This window comes from Dendropsophus ebraccatus, chromosome 1 (genome assembly GCF_027789765.1).
Source record: "Dendropsophus ebraccatus isolate aDenEbr1 chromosome 1, aDenEbr1.pat, whole genome shotgun sequence".
Classification (NCBI taxonomy): domain Eukaryota; kingdom Metazoa; phylum Chordata; class Amphibia; order Anura; family Hylidae; genus Dendropsophus; species Dendropsophus ebraccatus.
In genome coordinates, this window is record NC_091454.1 from 225,332,696 (window position 1) to 225,348,897 (window position 16,202).

At 42.3% G+C, this 16,202-nt stretch overlaps 1 protein-coding gene across 1 annotated transcript; it reads left to right on the plus strand.

Moving 5' to 3' along the window:
* The first annotated feature begins 15,049 nt into the window (after positions 1–15,049).
* On the plus strand, positions 15,050–15,988 carry LOC138785382 (olfactory receptor 10A7-like). Its single transcript, XM_069961276.1, has one exon. The coding sequence runs from the start codon at positions 15,050–15,052 to the stop codon at positions 15,986–15,988; it is 939 nt and encodes a 312-aa protein (XP_069817377.1).
* The last annotated feature ends 214 nt before the right edge of the window (positions 15,989–16,202 follow it).

Genomic DNA, 16,202 nt, shown 5'->3' on the forward strand with positions numbered 1-16,202 from the left:
AAATGATGTGGTCAATGAAGTTTGTGGTTATTGACTAAAGTCATTGCAGTGGGGGGCCATCAAAGTTCTCCAAGCCACGCAAAGCTGTCTACCCATTGAAGGGATTATCCAGTGCTACAAAACATGGCCACTTTCTTTCAGAGACAACACAACTCTTGTCTCCAGTTCAGATGTGGTTTGCAATTAAGCTCCGTTTACTTCAATGGAACTGAGCAGCAAAACCCCGCCCAAGCTGGAGACAAGACTGGGGCTGTCTCTGGAAGAAAATGACCATGTTTTTGTATTGCTGTTTAACCCCTTTAAGCCATGTCAGAGGCAGAGCGCAATACTTTAGATCCAAAATGAAGGTCAACCTTCTCCAAATATCTCACTCAAGAATTCAGGACATCTAATTAGACTACAAACACCTGTCTCAACCCTGATAACGAAATGCACATTGATAACACTTTGTCAATAATTTTTATTTTTTAAACATCAAAGCAATCTACAATTTCCACCGTTTAAAGACATAAACACATGAGACCGTTTAAAGACAGGGTGAATGCAAAATAAACCAAATTTTTTTTCATACAACGGCCATGATTCCACATGGACTTTACAAATTTAGGCCAAATGAACAAGAACAAGTGCAATTTGCTATACTCTGTAATTCAGTAGCCATAATGTCATCTATATTACATTACAACTCCATCCACATTGCAGTTAAATGTCCAAAAAAGACATAAAGTGCAAGGGCCGCTATTGCTATGGAGAGAATTTCACCAATATTGTACTTAGCTGCCCAGACATAAAGTGCGGGCAACATGTCAGTAATGTATACTTACCTGCCCTGCTACTCCACAGCTGCTGGATCTTGGGCCACCCATTTTCCGCTGCTGTCAGTGTTCTGGGAACATCCTGTGAAGTGCTGCTCAATCTAGAAATAGGTGGTCAGCATAGACAGTATAGAATCTATGCTGATAGTCCTTTTCTGAAGGGAGTGGCACATCACTGTATGTTTCAAATCCACTGATAGCGATGGAGAATGGATGGCCCAAGACCCAACAGCTGCAGGGGAGTGGGACAGGTAAGTATACATTACTGACATGTCCCTCACAGACCCAGCAGGATGTCCGATTAAAAATTTATCCCAGACAATGCCTTTAAAGTCCCACTCAACGATCGCACAATCAAACATAAACAGAAGAGCCCCTCAACCTCATCCTCCAATGTGTTTCTCAATCATTCTTCTGGAAGTGGTGAGTTTGTGATCAGGGTTGATATAAAGGTTCTAGAGCCCAATATTTTACCTGCAATTTTTTTAAGTAACAGACAATAATGCTTTGGAATACTTAATATGGCATATGTGGCATTTACCCCAAATAAAACATTTACCATGCTATTGACATCTATAAAAGATATAAAATACAACTGTGAACAGTTTTCTTTAATTTTTTTCACCCCCTCACCCCCCATTCTCCCAGAGACCAAATCAGAGAGGAATTGGCCCAAATCTTGGAACATGTGGCCTGAGGCCTTGGTGATTCCCTGGGATGTCAGGTAGACCAGACAAGATGACATCTCCTTTGAAAACATACTTATTACTCCAATGGTCACCGCTCCTGGTCCAGGATTCAATATATTATTTTCCCTTTCTTTTGCACACAAGGTGACTAAAACACTTTATCAGTGCTGATGAGCAAATTGAAATCGAGCAAATACTATTGGTGTTAAGGGAGCAATAAAATGCTCAAGTCTTCATTACCCGTGTCAAGCATTTTTCAGTGGTCGACTTCTCAACTTGATTAATGAACCACATTGAAACTAGTAGGAGACTCAAGCATGGGCGACCGAGAGGGCACCTGGTTAACCTACTGCAATTTTTTTTGTTTTTACCTTGAAGAGATGTTTAAACAAAATATACAAAAAATTCAATAAATAATGGAATAGATTTCCGCAAGACACAAGCCCCAATGTGTCTAATTTGCCTTGCAGAAATCTATTACTTTTTTTTGTTAAAATTTTTGTATTTTCTATTGAAATATCTCTTCACGGAACAAAATATACTAATATTAGAACAAGAAATGCAGTAGGTTATTGCAGAGATATAACTGACAGCTAGAAATTAACGAACCGGGTTCGGGTTCGAGTTGATCCGAACCCAAACGTTCGGTATTTGATTAGCTGGGGCTGCTGAACTTGGATAAAGCTCTAAGAAATGTCTGGAAAACATGGATACAGCCAATGACTATATCCATGATTTCCACATAGCCTTAGGGCTTTATCCAACTTCAGCAGCCACCGCTAATCAAATGCCGAAAGTTCGGGTTCGGATGGACTCCAGCATGCTCCAGGTTCGCTCATCTCTACTGACAGTCAAACGATTGGCCGTCCATCAGTTATGGAAGGTGTATGGCCAGCTGGATATCTTAACCACAAGGTGTTCCCTCAAGTATCAAGCTCGATCAAGCACAGCGAACATGCTCACTCAACACTGATTTCTATGAAACCTGATGCATCCTTGACTTACTGCTAATAGATTCCCTATTGGTGCTCTGCCCTCTTTTATACTTTGCTAACTTACTGCCTCTTTGAAGAGCCACAAGGTTTCATGTGGCAGAAGAAGAAGGGGTCCTAGATTTTGTTGAAAAAATTTGCTGTTTGAGTTTTTGCACCATCTGACACACATTTTGCTCTTGTCCGGGTAATACTTTGGCAGAAAGCAAAGACAACCGTAGCAAGAGAAGAGGTAAGTATATTTGTTTTCTAAGTTTATTTTATTTATTTATTATTATTATCATTATTTTTATAACTCCTACATAGACCAGCACTGTCAATGGCTCCCTACACTATATATATATATATATATATATATATATATATATATATATATATGTATATATATGACACAAAAGATAGCTCTTCAAAAAATCTATACACCAAATACAATACACTTTATTAGAATACCAAAATATGATGACATTCATTAAAAATTTTTCTGGTCACAGATTTGCAAGATAAACATAGATACACCACAAAAATCACCAGTATCACAGGGTAAGTTAGTAGCAAGGAAGTATACGGAATTTGTATGATAACCAAAGGGAATAAGAATAAAGTGCTGCGTGCTGACATGTCAGTTACCCCAAGTATTCGGTCCTGGCTACAGCCAAATGGTGGCAAGTAGATGGTAATCCACACCTATTAGTATCAGCCATAGGTGTGAGGTGCAGCGCTGTTTTCTCTCCTTGTCCGTAATGCACACCTCTATACTCTAACGCAGCGCTTCTCAAACTGTGAGGCGCGCCTCACTGGTGAGGCGCAGCTCGCAGTCTGGTGAGGCGCAGGGTCCCTGTCTGTGCCCGACATCAGCACACAGCAGGGACTCCAGAATTAGTTGACCGTACTTTCTCCAGCCGCACGCTCAGCCTCCCTCGCAGCTCGAGAGCGCGGCACAGGCAGTGATAGACAGGTGGGCGGGCCAATCATGAGCAGTGGTGCGCTGAGGCCGTACGGAGCCTTAGTGCACCAGATCAAAAACAAATAAATGGCTGCGCCGCGAGGAGGGCTGAGCGGGCGGCTGGAGAAAGTGCACAGGGCCTCCCTGTCAGAAGATAACGCTCAATCTCAAAGACTTATGGTAAACAGAGGGCCGGGGGACATCACATGTGGAAAACAGGGGGAGAGGGGGACATATAGCCCCCTCATCCACCCCCTCAGTAGAACCGGACCGGAGGTAACCCGGTGAGTGCAGGCCCCGCAATCTCCCGCCCGCAATACCCCGGTGGCCGCAGGCCCCCCATCCCCCCTCAATAGAGCGCCCGGATATCGCCCCCCATCCCCCCTCAGTACACCCACTCCCCTTCCCCAATCTCACCCGGTGGCTGCCCACGGGCCCACGGCGTTCCTGTGAGTGCAGCCCCGAAGTCCCACCTCCCCTGCGGCACCTGCGGCTGCCCTAAGCCCCTTCGCAGCCACACAGACCTCTGCTACATCATGCCACCAGCTCAGCTCTGCTACATCATGAGCACCAGCTCAGCTCTGCTACATCATGAGCACCAGCTCAGCTCGGCTACATCATCATCTCAGCTCTGCTATATCACCATCATGTCAGCTCTTGGTGGGGAATACCCCTTTAACTAGTGGATACAGCAGGTGCATTATTACTATATGGGGGAACAGCACTGGACATTATTATTATATGGGGCACAGCACGGGGCATTATTACTATATGGGGGCACATCAGGAGGCATTATTATTGTATGAGGGTCACAGTTGGGGCATTAATACTATATGGGATCACAGCAGAGGGCATTATTACTATATGGGGGTATAGCAGCGGGCATTATTATTGTATGAGTGTCCCAGTTGGGGTATTATTACTATATGGGGGAAAGAAGGGGATCTTACGCACAGGGGGCAACCCACATACCTAATCTGGGGGATTTAACTGTTTGTGGGGCTCTAGTGGGGGAATTTACTATTTTTAAGGCACTATTGAAGGTATTAACTACTATATGAGAGCTATTATGGGAATACCTACTACTTTGACAGTGCCAGGAACACTGCACATTACTCTGACAGTTCCAGGAACACTGCACATCACTCTGACAGTGCCAGGAACACTGCACATCACTCTGACAGTGCCAGGAACACTGCACATCACTGACAGTGCCAGGAACACTGCACATCACTGACAGTGCCAGGAACACTGCACATCACTGACAGTGCCAGGAATGCCAAATGTACAGAAATGGGGTAATGAGGGAAGAGGGAGCTACCACAGGAAGAGGAGGGTAAGAGTAGAATCATGCTAGCGTGTGTGTGTGTGTGTGTGTGTGTGTGTGTAAGCCGCCAGGTAGGGTATGGAGAAATAAATGCTGCACTGTGGGGCTGGTTTACAGGTGGAGCAGTATGTGGTGATGGGTTACTGCAGGTGGAGCACTATGTGGTAATGGGTTACTGCAGGTGGAGCACTATATTGTGTGCACTACATGGCGGTATCTGGCGCTTCATAGTTGTATATGTTTGTTGGTGAGGCCCGAGAACAAAAAGTTTGAGAAGCACTGCTCTAACGCAGGGCTGCTTCTGCCATGAGGCCAAGTGAGCACTTGGCCTCAGGCCGCAGATTTTCAGGTGTCTGAGGGGGCAGCAACTGGGCCTGACATTTTAGTGAAGTCAGTCAGACCAACTCACTCGGTGTTCTCTGGTGTGTGCAGCGGAGGGCAGCCTCCCTATCTATATATCATGTGCTCTCCTTCTTCCCTGCCCAAGCCACCCCTGCGCTTACAATAATAAAGTTCTGGACCTGTGTGTGTGCAGCGTATTCAGGGGGTACAGCATGTGGCACTATTCAGGGGGGACCATGTGTGGCAGCATAATATCCAGGAGTTGCAGTGTGTGGTATTATATTCAGTGGTCATAGTGTGTGGTATTATATTCAGTGGTCATAGTGTGTGGTATTATATTCAGTGGTCATAGTGTGGGGTGCTTCTACATTTCCGTAAGTTCTATTGAAATGAATGGAGCTGCACTCTTATACCACACACAATTTGGGTACAGGGGTGCCACTGTTTTTGCAAGAAAGCAGCTGAATTCTGGATAACTTTATGATAGTTACCCACGCATTCCTGTTTACATGGGGAAAAGTCTAATCAACTACCGATTAATGGCCACACAGAAGCTGCTGCAAACTGAAAAACAGAGGGAGAGGGGCGCCATTTAAATTTTCGCCTCAGGCAGCAGAAAAGCTAGAATCGGCCCTGCTCTAACGTATGTCCAGCTTCCTATTACGATCCAAAAGTGCACAGTGCATAAATAATACCTGATAACTGTTCACCATGTAGATCCATGTGGGAGAAGGAGGAGAGGAGCAGGATCCACAGGTTCAGCAGTTATCAGGTATAATTTATGCACTGTACACTTCTGTATCATAATAGGAAGCTGAACATGCCTTAGAGCATAGAGGCAAGGATTAACCATCTACTTGCCGCCTTAAGGCTGTAGCTAGACATTGGGGGACATTTTTTAAACGTTCGTCCGAGGCGTACACCAGGGAGAAGGTACAGATTTGCCCCTTCTCCCTGGCGTACGCCTGCCATATGCCCCATTCGCCAGATGGGTGGGCTGGGGGAGCCTGGGGGAGTTTGACAAGGTGGGGAGGAGGTGTAAATCATGACACAAATCTACACCTGCTGAAAGCAGGTATAGATTTAGTACACCGGGCACAGGTGTGCGCCTCTTAGTGAATCCTGCCAGGGAAAAGCAGCAAGATCTGAGAGGCAGAGAAGGAGGTACAGTAATACCGGTAGGATACAAGGGTGGCCAGATGGGTGAAAGAGGAGTGTTTTTCTAGGCACAGCGCCACCCTACCGTATCTCTTTTTTCCATACCCCGGACGCCTGCAGCTTGCTCCGCCCTTCATATGGTTGCTGCATATAGAAAGGATGCAGCAATTTTTGAGCTCCCCCACCATATGCCTCGACCGCAGATTCTCCCGTTCCAAGGTTTTTCAGCACCCGACCTATAAGAGGACACCCGACGTATGAGCCGACCCCTGACTTTTGAGAAGATTTTCCTGGGTTAAAAAGTCTTATATGCAGGAAAATACTTTTTTTCTGCAAGACAAATTAGATACATAAGAACATCGGAGCTTTAATATGTCTCGCAGAAACCTAGTCCAATTTTTATTCAAATTTTTGTCTATTTTCTTTAAACATCTCTTTAAGGGACAACCAAAAAAATGTAGTAGGTTAACCAGGTGCCCTCTTAGTCTCCCATGCTTGAATCTCCTATTAAGTTGAGCATTGAAAAATAGTGTTTATTTTGCAAATCTCTGACTGGAAAGTTTTTTAATAAACATAATCATATTTTGGTATTCTAATAAAGTATATTGTGTTTAAGTAATTGGTGTATTTATTATTTTTTATTAAATAGTTCATGTATTTTTTATTTAGGGTATAATCTAAAAAGTGATACTCTGCTTACAAAGACATCCGGGCCCGGTGCTCCTATGACAATGCTGGGGAAGGCAATGTATATCCAAAGAGCGGGGAGGGAAGGGGGGGAGGGGATTTTTGTTTTTCTTATAATGTAGTAGGATAAATTAGTAAGAGGTGAAATAAAGTCAAAATTTGACACATAATATCAACCCTATGGCTGCAATATCTATGAGTAATGGAATGACTGAGGATATTACAGACATCATATTTTTCTAACAATTAATTTAAAATCTAGTTTCTAAATGAAGTCTCCAGTGATATCCAAAGAATCTTCCTCTATAATGAGACGTCTCATTAACATGGATCCCGATGGAATCATTAGAGATGGAAGAAGGTGACACTATATAAAAATAGTAATTACCAGATGTTACTGTCCTAGAAATTATTTAGGAGTTTGTTAATATAATCCCAAGACAATCCTCACAGAGGAGAAGTCCTTATGGGACCTCATAATGCAATCTTTGTTTACATGGAGCACGTGCGAGGCCGATCCACCTGGGGCTCCATTCATAACTGTATCAGGATTCAGTCTATGTAGTGACTATAGAAATCATTAGATGTAGATTGAACACTGACAAGCTAAAGTGCAGCGGACAATGAGGCAAAAAAAAAAAAATACAACCTGCTTAATAACATTAGATCCATTTGACTTCTAATATGGTATCAAAAAGAGTTCAGTATTATTAAAAAAAAAAAAAAACAACTAATATCAGCACTGCTTCGGCAGGTTCGACACATCTTAATGTAAAGTCCGATCTCGTGCTGAACCGAACTTTAACAAACCGCACTAAAACAGCTAAAAGTTTGCAGGTGTTTAGATGATTTGCCATGGCTTGTAAAGGCCGCTCATTTTACTTTACTTTATTTGCTCCTCCCCATTGTCCCTCTTCTTTGGTGACAGCCCGCTCAGCCAATGACAGGCTGACTGGGATGGGACAGCATCGTGGCCAGTGATTGGGTGAGTGGGCTAAACAAAAGTAGATGGAGACAGCACTTCCCCAAAAAAATTTCCAAATTTAATATCACACCAGTGCATGACATTTAATTTTTTTTTTGCGCACTGGTGTGAAATTAAAGGCGGAAACTTTTTTTGGGGGGAATCGCTGTCTCCATCTACTTTTGTTTGTATTTTTTTTTTTATCAATTCTGGTTCAGTTTGGTGAAACGGGCACCCACCTTCTATACTCAAGTGTGTGCTGCTGTATATCACTTCGACTGGATGAGTGAGACGTCACTCTACACCCGGCTGAAGACCGGAGAGCAACGAGAGAAATTTTTTTCTTTTTTGTTTTTTCAACAAAGGTGTGGACGCTATCTTCCTGAACCTGTCCAAACGTTGCAAAAAGTCTAATTTGGTAGCGAACCAAATTTTTTTTTTTTCTTGCAAAATTCATAACAAATCTGGGTTCGGCAGGCTCGGCTCAGTCATCTCTAAACAGATTCAAACTTTTAAAGTCTTTAATTTTTATTAACACTCCCACCAATCTCTATTGCCCATATGGCGATCCCATAGGGTCCTCTTAGTAAATCCCTAAACTTTTCCTATGAGAATAATATTCCAGTCCACTGAAGATAGTTAGATGTCTGTTTACACTGCCCTCAATGTAGATAAAAATTGGCAGCTGAGATTGTTGAGGTGTCGATATCACTCAGGTTTCCCTTTGCCAGAGACTAAGCGAATTACTTATTTCTAAAATTCCTTTCCTGTCTGATTCTACTAAAATGGTCATCAGTTTCAATGTGGTACTGTTTCATTTACCCAGAAAGGTTGTGTATGACACTATAAGGTCTCACCTTACTAAGCTCTTTAAAGGGGTAATCCAGAGGAAAAAAATGTTTTTAAATTAATTGGAGTTGGAAAGTTATACTGATTAAAAATTTCTATCTTCCAGTCCTTATCAGCTGCTGTATGTTTTACAGGAAGTGGTGTATTATTACCAATTTGACACAGTGCTCTCTGCTGCCACATTTGTCCGTGCTAGGAATGGTTTTCTTTGCGGATAGTATAGACCCCACTGTACAGTCCCTATATAGTATAAGCACTTCTGTACAGTCCCATATAGTATCAGCCATCTCTGTGCACATCAATATTGAATGTGACCCCTCTCTGTAGTCTCTAAATAGGATATACACCTCTGTGCAGCCCCATTATAGTTTCAGGCCGCCCTCATATAGGAGCCAATGGCTTCTCACGTTGACAGGCCACTTTTCAGTACCTATGTTTTCGGGCTAATGTTTTGGTAACTTTTGAATGTTGGTGGTGCTTTCACACTCCTGATAGCATGAGATGGCCTCTACAAACCCCGCAAGTGGCTCAGGTAGTGGATCTTATCCAGGATGGCACATCAGTGCAAGCTGTGGCAAGATGGTTTGCTGTGTCTGTCAGCGTTGTGTCCAGAGGCTGTAGGTGCTACCAGGAGACAGGCCAATACACTACACCAGGAGATGTGGAGGAGGCCATAAGGGGGCAACAACCCAGCAGCAGGACCGCTACCTCCGTATTTGTGCAAGAAGGAACAGGAGGAGCACTGCCAGAGCCCTGCAAAATGACCTCCATCAGGCCACAAATGTGCATGTGTCTGCACAAATGGTTACACACCGACTCCATGATAATGGGATGAGGGCCCGATGTCCACAGATGGGAGTTGTGCTCGCAGCCCAACAATGTGCAGGATGCTTGGCATTTGCCAGAGAAGACCAGGATTGGCAAATTTGTCACTGGCGCCCCCTGTGCTCCTCACACATGAAAGCAGGTGCACACTGAGCACATGTGACAGACGTGACAGAGAAGCCGTAGAGAGCGATCTGCTGCCTGCAACAGCCCAGCAAACGATTTGCTTTCCCTACTGCTAGCTGCACCAGTGACTCATTTTCCGGTGTCAAAAATCACTACCCTAAAATCCTTCTCCTCTGAAGTCTTCACTATCTGCCTTGAATTCAACACATTTTCCAATGAATTCCTACAGTACAGAGCACTGGGCTCCTTGCACACAGTATTACCATGTACTATTATAAACTGACTTGCGCATATCTGACCGTATGCACATACAATACTAACCCTAATAACTTATTGTCATTAAAAGGTGACTCCATTATAATTGTCCTTGAGTAGACCCCAATGGTCACAAACTAGCCCCGAAGATACATTGTTTTGGCAGTGAAGGTCGTACTTCCTCTGCATCGTTACTTTATTTTTAACTATTTTTAACTAATTGCAATAGAAATCTCCTGAGCCCAAAACAAACTTACCCCCCCCCAATAACAACAACAACAACAACCTCACCTAATCCACAAGGATCTATTTCCACTATAAAGGCAATGCATGTGGGGAGCGTCATTGTCAATAACCCAGCAGTATCAAGGAGAGCTTCACATCTCTGGGACTTCTTCACCTTCAACCACCATGAAGTAAGAGCGAATCTATCCCATGATAGTCAATGGTTACAGGTTTGCCACATATGTTTTCCCTCTGTTTTCCTCTCTTTTTTCTTCTTTGTGTTTTTTACTTTTATTTCATCTTTCTTATTTCTTCTTCTCTGTGTTTTTTTTCTCTGTTTTCCTCTCTCTTGTTCCTTTTCTCTCTGTTTTCCTCTGTGTCCCTCTCTTTAGTATCTTCTTCTCTCTTTTGTCCCCTCTTTTTTCTTCATCTCTCTATTTTTTTCCTTTTTTCCTCACTCTTGTTTCTTCTTCTCTCTGTGTCTTTCCTCTGTTTTCCTCACTCTTGTTTCTTCTTCTCTCTTTATCCCCTGTGCCCCCCTTATCTTGTTTCTTCTTCTCTCTTGTCCTGTGTTCCCCGTCTTATTTCTTCTTCTTTCAATTTTTCTTTTTTTCAATTCCACTGTTTCAATCTCTTTTGTTTCTTCTCAGTTTTTTTTCCTCTGTGTTCCTCTCTATTTTTTTCTACTGTCTCTTTCCTCTGTTTTCCATCTCTTTTTCTTCTTAGTTTGCTTTCCTGTTTTCCTCTCTCTCGTTTTTTCTTGTCCCTGTGTTTTTTTTTCCAGTTTTTTTCCCTTTCGTTTTGTTCTTTTCAGTTTTTTTCCCTGTTTTCCTCTCTCTTGTTTCTTCTGTTTTTTTTCCCTCCAATTTCCTCTTGTTTCTTCTTCTCTCAGTTTTTCCTCAGTTTTCCTCTCTTTTTTTGCTTCTTTTCTCTGTTTTCCCTGTTTTCCTCTCTCTTGTTTCTTTTCTCTCAGTTTTTTTCCTGTTTTCCTCTCTCTCTTGTTTCTTTTTCTCTCAGTTTTTTTTCCTGTTTTCCTCTCTCTCTTGTTTCTTCTTCTCTCAGTTTTTTTCCTGTTTTCCTTTTTTTTTTTTCTTCTTCTCTCAGTTTTTTTCCCCTCTGCTCCCTTGTTTATTTTCTCAATTTCTCTGTCTCACTCTGTTTTCCTTCCTCGTACTTTTTCACCGTCTCCCATCTTTCTTCATCCTTCTTTCTTTCTTTGTCTATCCCTTTCTATCCCTAATTTTCTCGTCGTCTTTGTTTTCTTGTTGCTCTCCTAAGACCCTGTACACACAGTAATTATCAGCTGCACAGGCCGATATCACCCTCTGTGTAATAAGATAAGGGCTCATAATGCTTATGTGTCAGCAGATCTGCTGTTCTTTCAGTCGCTCTGTGTGATAGGAGGTGGAGAAGCCAACACCTTACTGCCAGAAAGCGCCCCACAGGCACACCAGCGATTGTTTGGGCTACCTGGCCGTACAGATGTTCGGGCCTTGTAAAAGCTCTGCCAGCACAGCTCTGCTGCAGTCACCGAGATGATCGCTCATTTACATGTCATGGGACCCTAGACCTTTCCTCCTCTCTCTTTCCTTACCTCCTCCTGCTCTCTTATTTATTCAATTTTGTCTCTTTTTTTCTTTTTCTATTTCATGTTCTATCCTCAATCTCCAATCACTTTACTCTCCTTATTTTCCTGTTGTTCTTACCCTCTTAGATCTGTCTCCCCCTTTCTATCTCCCCACTATTCCATTGTTTGCTGTTACAAGCTGTTACAACGAGATAAATCCATCAACACCATCTAACCCAGGGGTGTCAAACTCAAATACACAGTGGGCCAACATTAAAAAATTGGACAAAGTCGCAGGCCAACCATGATAATTATTGAAGTGCGAATGCCATGGTGCTGGCACTGTCAGAGCAGTGTGCTTATTTCTTGGCACTGTCAGTGGTGTGAGTCTCCCAGCCCTGTGTACTATGATAAATTACATGATTAAACCCCAACCCATATAATAGCCAATCCCCCCAAAATTGCCCCACATATTGGCCAGTACTTCCAATAGTGTCCAAATAGTAGCCAGCCCCTCAAGTTTCCCATATAGTAGCCAGCCCTCCCCAATAGTCTCATATAGTAGCCATCCCTCTCCAATAGTCTATTTTATAGTAGCCAGCCCTCCCCAATAGTCTCATATAGTAGCCATCCCTCTCCAATAGTCTATTTTATAGTAGCCAGCCCTCCCCAACAATCTCATATAGTAGCCAACCCCCCCAATAGTCTCATATAGTAGCCAGCCCTCCCCAATAGTCTCTAATATAGTAGCCAGCCATCCTCCATAGTCTCTTATATAGTAGCCAGCCCTCCCCCATAGTCTCTTATACTATAGCTAGCCCTCCCCATAGTCTCTTATATAGTAGCCAGCCATCCTCCATAGTCTCTTATATAGTACCAGCCCTCCCCAGTAGTCTCTTATATTGTAGCTAGCCCTCCCCATAGTCTCTTATATAGTAGCCAGCCATCCTCCATAGTCTCTTATATAGTAGCCAGCCCAAATTATGACACCACGGGCAAGATTTGGTTCCACGGACCAGAGTTTGGCATGACTGATCCAACCTATCACTATCAGACCTAGAACCCCCTCATGTTACAAGTAGAGATGCGTGAGTAGTAAAAAATTTAAAGGCTCGAAATTTGAATATGGAATCCTATTGAAGTCAATGAAGATGCATGCTTGTTTTTTGGAAACCTAAATTTGACCACTTGGAGGTCACTCACCAAGTCCACAATGACACCTCAGAAATTGATGCACACACATCTGGAATGCAACTGGGACAGCAGGGGAAGCATGCATGGGTGCATCTAACACACCCAAATCCCAGTATTACACCACTATTATAGGTAGTGGTATTAGCGATCCCTGGTACCTATAAAGCTACCTGTTCTAGTCTATAAGTACTTAAAACAGCAAATTTTTCAGTTTTGCTATTGTGAACAAAAAATAGCAAATCCAGAACGAGAATTTGTGTAGCGGTATTAACGCTCCCTGCAGTCATACCGATTCTTGTTATAGTTTATATTTTCTTAATACAGAAAATTTTTGTTCTAATTTTGCTATTTTTAGATGAATACAAGAGTACATAGCTGAGACACTCACCGATTGTAGGAAAATATAAATATCTTTATTCTATAAACAGGCAACACACAAGTAGCGGATGAACACACTACTCGGGTGTTGCCTGATCATGGAATAAAGATATTCATATTTTGCTACAATCGGTGAGTGTCTCAGCTATCTAATCTTGTATGGAACTATTGGACGACACTGTCTGTGACTTAAGGAGAATACCTCCGGTGGCATTGAGTCAGGAGGACGGTGCATGGAATACCTGCAGACCAAGGGGAGTGCCGAGGTGTATAGCTATGTTGAATTAATTGACTATTTTTAGATTGCAATAGCAGAAGTGAAACAGAAATATGTCAAGCATACATTAGAAAACTTTAGTCCTCAAACCCTGTAATTCAAGCATCCTATATATAGAATCTGTTGAATCTGCTTGGTTTTAAGGGGGTGTAATAAGTTTTTGAGGATAACTAGATCTTTAAAGAGTCACTGTTGTTTATTTATTTATTTATTTTTTGCAGAAATCAATAGTACAGGCAATTTTAAGAAACATTGTAATTGGATTTATTAGCCAAAAAAATGCATTTTTATCATGAAAAGCAGTTTTACGCTCTCCCCCCCCCCCCCCGTCTTAATTGTTTTCTATGGAGAGGGGAGGGGTGGAGGGAGATAAGGCACCAAAACAGGACAACAAAGAGTTAATTTACAGCTACATCCCCGAGCTATCTCCTATGAAGTCAGCACTGACCTCTATGACCTCTGAATAGCGGCTTTCACACAGGTCCCGCTGTGTAATCCTTTGTTCTCTGCTGGTGACTAATCTCCCTCCTCCCCCCTCCCCTCTCATAGAACAGACAGGGCTCGACTGATGTAAACTAGTCGAGATTTCCTGATAACAAGCAGAGGAGGGAGGGGGAGGGGGGACCTGGGGAAAGTCTTTTTGAATGCAGATAATGGCATATTTTCCTAATAAACCAAATTACAAAGTTTCTTAAAATCACCTGGACTATTGATTTCTGCAAAATAAATAAATAAATAAACAATGAAACGACAGTGACACTTTAAAGGGGTTTATTACAAAGAGGAAAACATAAATGGGGAAGCCTAACTAAGGGATAGAAGTGTTAGGAAGGGGAGAGAGTGGTATAAAGAGATAGCGGGAGATAGGAGGTGCCTAACTATTCATCTTTGTGCAATCTTATATACCATTCACACCCACACACACATAGCCCTTCCCTGGAACACCTCCAAAATACTGCCTAAGCCAATCAGCACAGTTCCTTTACATCCTAAAGACTATACTGTAGAGTTAAACACCTTAATGTAGGTGACATACTTTGGATATAATAAGGTCCTTGTCCTTTTGATGACTCCATTGGGCCTGTTATGCTAGAGTAGTAACATCTGCCCATCTACTGTACACAAGATGTTGATAAGGAGGCTTTTAAATATACCATAAGGGCTGGTTTATGGCTTTATGAGTCAGTTTGTCTCTACTCTTATCACTTAGATGCAAGAGTGTATGACTCCATTTCATTGACTCTGGAAGTACCTTCATCAAAAAATACATGGCACATTACTGTATATAGGTAATTGTCAAGAAAACATTATATTGATAACCTTAACGTCTTTCACATCATCTGTATATACCGTACTTCTGTATGCAAGTCAATGTTTTACTCTTGTGTATGATCTTCTAGAGCCATTACTTTGACTTATGATCGGATTTGCTGAGAATGTGTGAAGTCAACCAGACGGAAGTCACTGAGTTCTTACTTCTTGGATTTAAAGGCCTTCATGAAATAAAAATTTTACTCTTCATAGTTTTTCTCCTGGTCTACATTGTCATAGTGATTGGAAACCTTCTCATTGTCGTTTTGGTGTCCACTATGGATCGACTCAAGATCCCCATGTTTATCTTCCTTAAACACTTGGCCACCGCTGATGTCCTCCTTACCACCACTGTAGTGCCGGCCATGTTGGATATCATATTAGTAAATCAGAAGAAGATATTAGTTGGTGTCTGCATCATGCAGATGTACTTTATCTTCATTTTTGGATTTGTTCAATGTTTCTTCATAGCTATAATGTCTTACGACCGATGTTTGGCCATTTGTAACCCAATGCATTATACAGCGATTATGAGTCCTCGTGTCTGTGTGATGATGGTCAGAGGGTCTTGGTCTTTGGTTTTGATAATTTCAAGTGAAATCATTTTGGTTTGCCAGCTACAGTTTTGCTATCTGAGCCACATTGACAGCTTTTTCTGCGACTTTGGTCCATTAATAGAATTAGCCACATCAGACACTTCAGTCTTATTGTTGGTTGACTTTATTGTCTCCATTCTTATGATCTTTTTACCTTTTGCTTTTACCATCATTACATATATGTGCATTTGTGTTGCCATTTTGAGCATTTCATCTACCAGTGGAAGGAGCAAGGCTTTTTCAACGTGCAGTTCCCACTTGGCCACTGTATGTGCATATTATGGGACTCTTATGACTGCATCCTTGAACTCTTTCGATAAGGCATCACCCAATTTAAATAAGTTTACGTCCCTTTTGTACATTGTGGTGACTCCACTACTCAATCCGATTATCTACAGCCTGAGAAATCAAGAAATTAAGAGAACACTACAAAAAATTTCCAGAAATTTTAGATTGAAGAATTATTGAAGAATTAAAGGGGTATTCCAAGAACAATAACTTGTCTCCTATCCACAGGATAGAGGACAAGTAAGAGATTGCAGGGGGGTCTGACTCCCGAACACCCCACAATCTCCATATCTGCCCCCAGCTTCTGTGTTGTGAAAAGAGCTTTACGTGATCCGCGGCTCTATTCATTTCTATGAAGCTTTTGGAGTGAGCTGAGTAAGCACTCTTCTGGCTT